General features: G+C 34.8%; 1 protein-coding gene across 2 annotated transcripts; it reads left to right on the top strand.

Moving 5' to 3' along the window:
- The first annotated feature begins 2,130 nt into the window (after positions 1–2,130).
- LOC112796603 (uncharacterized) lies at positions 2,131–3,818 on the top strand. Of its 2 annotated transcripts, none has more exons than XM_025839140.3 (2): positions 2,131–3,429; positions 3,507–3,818. In XM_025839140.3, the coding sequence occupies exons 1-2, from the start codon at positions 2,479–2,481 to the stop codon at positions 3,549–3,551; spliced, it is 996 nt and encodes a 331-aa protein (XP_025694925.1). In that variant the 5' UTR covers positions 2,131–2,478; the 3' UTR covers positions 3,552–3,818. The 2 variants fall into 2 exon arrangements, with proteins under 2 accessions (XP_025694925.1, XP_025694924.1); XM_025839139.3 differs by having other exon boundaries at positions 2,176–3,429; positions 3,501–3,818.
- Positions 3,819–4,469: the final 651 nt, after the last annotated feature.

Here is a 4,469-nt window from a genome sequence, read left to right as displayed (position 1 = left end):
GAACCAGTTCAACTTAAATTTAATCAGTTTGAATTTGGTTTGGGTCCACTCACAAAAAATTTTAAAACCAAACCAATTCGAACCAATTAAAATTTAATTAGTTAGCGAACCAACTCGACTTGTGAACTAGGAAGTACCGATACGACACGCGATACGGACATGACACGATACGAATACACCGACACGTTCTTTTTATAAAAAATTGGATACGACACGTTTATGATACGTTATGAATTAAAATTTAAATAATATATTAAATTAATAAAATATCATATTATAAATATAAGAGTAAATATAATTGCATAAAAAAGTCTTAAAATTATACAATTATTAAAAAATAAAAAATTTTAATCTACTCTTGTCATCTCGCTAACAGAAAATGTATTAATTTTTTCTCCTCCAAGTTCATCATGAATCAATTATAAAGAAAAAATTGGTTAATCGGGCCATAAAATCACAAAATCAATTGAAAATTTGCAGTTCAGCAGAAAGATCCGTCTCATAAACATCTGAATCGGGTCGGACTCGTTCGGATTCGTGACCACTCCACTAAGATTCGGGTCGGACTCGTTCAGATTCGTGAACGCTCCATCAAAATTTTGCACCGCAAGAAGACACGCTGTCGATACGCTCGTTTAAAGTATCCACCGAATATCGGTGTCAGATTCGTGCCGACACAGATATGCCGGCATCACGAGAGAATCCGTGCTTCATAGCTTGTGAACACTACTAAACAAAATTGAAAATAAGAAAAAAATAATAGCACAAACAGACAAAGTTAAGACACTGTATCATAGCAAAAGGCTCCAAACAAATGACTCCTTTGCGTATCATTCCTTACTCCTTTTGTAATTAGCCTTCTCTTGCTTCTATTAGTAGCCCACAAGTCCTTTAGAGTGAGCATTTGGCGATACATCTCGTAAATGTTAACTGCACCACTGCTGAAATTTTTATTATTTTTAACCCCCATAAAATTTAAATTGCTACGAAAAAATGCAAATTCATACCTCTTTTTGCTGTTTTAGGAGTTTAAAAGCACACAATGGTTCAAAATATGTTCTAACATGGCTTGACAACACGCATTTTAGTCCCAAGTTATCAAGAATTTTACCCCAACTTAAACGGCATAAAAATTTCAAATTGGAATTTTTTTAGAGAGGGGGGGGGTTAACATTTAGTCAAATTTTTTAAAAGACTTTTTTGTATTAAATTAAATTGGTAATTAACTCTTAAAACAAATTTACTTTTAATAGTAGAGGTGTTCAAGATCTGGTCCTATTTAAAATTTAGTCCGAACCTAAGATATATTTTGTTGGATTTGAATTTGTTATTTCTATTGGATGTTATTTTCGGGTCAGATTTAAATTTTTCTCTCGGTCACCTAACCCAATCAAAAATTATTTTTTATAATAAAAATATATATTTTAAATTAAAACTAATAATGTTATATTATATTTTTATATTTTAATTAATATTTTTTATATTATATGATATATTTTTTTAAATGATTTATTTTAGTATAAATATAATATAATATTTATTAAATTTAATTTAAAAAATTAAAATTTTATTATTTTAGTATATAAAATATATAAATTTATATATACTAATTTTATATGGAATTGATCCAATTTATTTTAGGTCAAATCAAAATAAAACTGTTGACCTTAAGACTCAATTCGGCCATAAACTCCCTGATTTAATAATGTACAAATATTTAATTTAAGATAAGAGAAATTGTATTTGTGTTTTGAATTATAACATTGATTTTAATAATTTTTGGTACTATCATGCATAGTTGGACAGTTAGCAAAAGAACAAGTATTAGTAGCTTAAGTAATTATCAAGTCGATTAGGAGTTATAAAGAGTGGGTTGATTTTGTTTAGTCTAGTTGTTGATGACAATGTCAGAGATAATTTCAGTTTTTTTTGTTAGTATTTGTATTGTAATTTTAAACTTTTTAAATACTTCACCTTATTGTGTTGAGCTTTTTATTTAAAAAAAAAACTTAAGTAATTACTAATATTCTAATAATTTATTTAGTTTGTATTGTACAACTTGTACTTAATTAATTAGTACTAATCTAGTCGGAATGGCAACAACCAGATTCAGATTTCAGAAAACAAACCGCGCCCGCGTTAATTTATTTATCAAAAAAATTCCAAAGTCTAAACAGTAAACACACAAACCGTTTTGGCTTCCGCGCCAAATTTTCATTGCCCTAAACTACCAAAAATGTTTTCATTTCGAAAACCTCTCCCCTCCTCGCTTCCCTCCTCCGTTTTCCCGGCCCTCTTTTCCCTTTCATTTTTCATTTTCCCTTTCAATTCACCGCTTCCACTTCCATTGCATCTTTTAGTTTTGAATTGAAAGCATAGCACCAAAGTGCCAAACCCATTTCTTTCTCACTTGTCAAATTCCAATTCACGAACCTACCAAAGACACAGAGACAGAACCCCCCCGCCCCCGAACAAAAAATGGATTCTTCTTCTTCTGGTTCCACATTCTACGACCTACCTCCCCTCAAGAGACTCAGATTACAACTCCAACAACAACAACAAAACACTCCCTTACCTGCCAAGAAGCGCAAAGATTCCCGAAACGCTGCGTTTTACGAAAACCTGAACCCAAATCCAATCCCTCCTTCCGCCACTGCTTATTCTTTACCCGCCAAGAAAAGAGTATGCGCTTTTCAACCCTTCCTCCCACAAAACGACGCCGTTTCACCCTTCCAAATCGACCTCAACCTCGAATACCAAGAAATCGACAAAAAGCTCCAATGTCTCCCCTCATCTCTCCAAAAGCGTCAAGAGCAATATCTTGACGGCAACGGTAACGTCAACGATTGCGATGATGTTGACGTTGACGTTGACGACGGGATTTTATGCTGTGTGTGCCAGAGCACAGACGGAGACCCTACGGATCCAATCGTATTTTGCGACGGTTGTGACCTAATGGTCCACGCTTCCTGCTACGGAAACCCGCTCTCAAAGTCAATCCCAGACGGAGACTGGTTCTGCGAACGGTGTCGTTTCAAAGACGAAGAAGCTGCTTCAGATGCATCCTCTGGTTCTTGCTGCTGCTGCTGCCTCTGTCCGGTGACCGAAGGCGCGATGAAGAAGACAACGGATAACCGTTGGGCTCACATCGTTTGCGCGCTGCTGGTGCCGGAGGTGTTCTTCTTGGATCCTGAAGGGAGAGAAGGAATCGATTGTTCTATGGTTCCGAAGAAGAGGTGGTCGGAGAGGTGCTATGTTTGTGATTCTTGTGATGGTTGTGCTGTTGTGTGCTCTGAGCCAAAGTGCGGTTTGGCGTTTCATGTTACTTGTGGGATTAAAGAGGAGCTTTGTATTGAGTATAAGCAAGGCAAGAAGGGTGCTACCATTGTTGCTGGCTTCTGCAAAACCCACACCCAAATTTGGGACAAGGTAACCGTTTTATAACTCACTCGTATTGATTTACTTAGAATTCAATTTTGATGGGGTTTTTTTTTTGGCAGCAACAGCAATCAGGGAAATACAAAATTGTTGCGGTTGAAGATGAAGTGTAGCAAATTTGGCAGCTAGGTTTCTTTAACATTGTTGTTCGTTGACCCCGTTTTTTCTTAGGGAAAAGCAAAGTTTGTTTCTCTTAGAGTTCAATTGAGTTCTAATTTAGTTTTACACTAAACATGTTTTCTGTGATGGATTTCAGTAATATAGCATTTGAATTATGATTAAACTTAATGTTATTTGTTCAGTTCCCTCCTTGGTTTGTTTCAGCAATAAATACACTCGCCTTTGATGCCATATGTATCAAGATTTGACTACGACGCAAACTTTAGTTTAGCCATGTTCATATGCTGTTTCTACACAGTGGGAGAAATTAACTTATATAGTCTCATAGCATTCATATCCATATCCATTGCCATATTGTTTGAATTAGCTTCCTTTTGATCACTGACCACACAGATAAGACATTGTTCTGCATTTCTTTTTTTTCTTTCCCCCAAATCTAAAATTAACAGTTAAATATAAAACGACCCAAATCAGAGGGATATTAAAGTATGAGATAAAAATGAATTGTGCATTATTGAGTTGCAGATAATGGGGATTTTGTATAATTCTTCCAAATATAGGTTAATCTAACAATAACAAATTAATTAATTTCTTTGATGATAGGGAGAGAAGGATTTCCTTGTAAATCAATGCACGAAAGACATTTGCTTTGATGCCAATGCATTGAATTATTTGGGTACAGACATCTAAAGAAGCCATGTCTTCACCATAATCTTCTAGAAGGAATATATCGAGTTAATACTCAAAATGACCCCTGAAATTTGACTTCCAACTTAATTTAGTCCTTGAATTATCAATTGACTCAAATTGTACCCTAAAATTTTAAGACGTGACTCAAGTTAGTCCTTCCGTCTATTTCCGTTACCGGAAAGCTGACATGGCACATGTAATTGACACTTGGTAGCCTCAAC

The sequence above is a fragment of the Arachis hypogaea genome, chromosome 4, assembly GCF_003086295.3.
Source record: "Arachis hypogaea cultivar Tifrunner chromosome 4, arahy.Tifrunner.gnm2.J5K5, whole genome shotgun sequence".
NCBI lineage: Eukaryota > Viridiplantae > Streptophyta > Magnoliopsida > Fabales > Fabaceae > Arachis > Arachis hypogaea.
This window is presented reverse-complemented; position numbering and strand designations above follow the sequence as displayed.

Coding starts and splice junctions, on each gene's coding strand:
- LOC112796603 (XM_025839139.3), top strand. CDS start 2,479: ATGGATTCTTCTTCTTCTGGTTCCACATTCTACGACCTACCTCCCCTC. Junction 3,430..3,500: donor ACACCCAAATTTGGGACAAG/GTAACCGTTTTA, acceptor TTTTTTTGGCAG/CAACAGCAATCAGGGAAATA.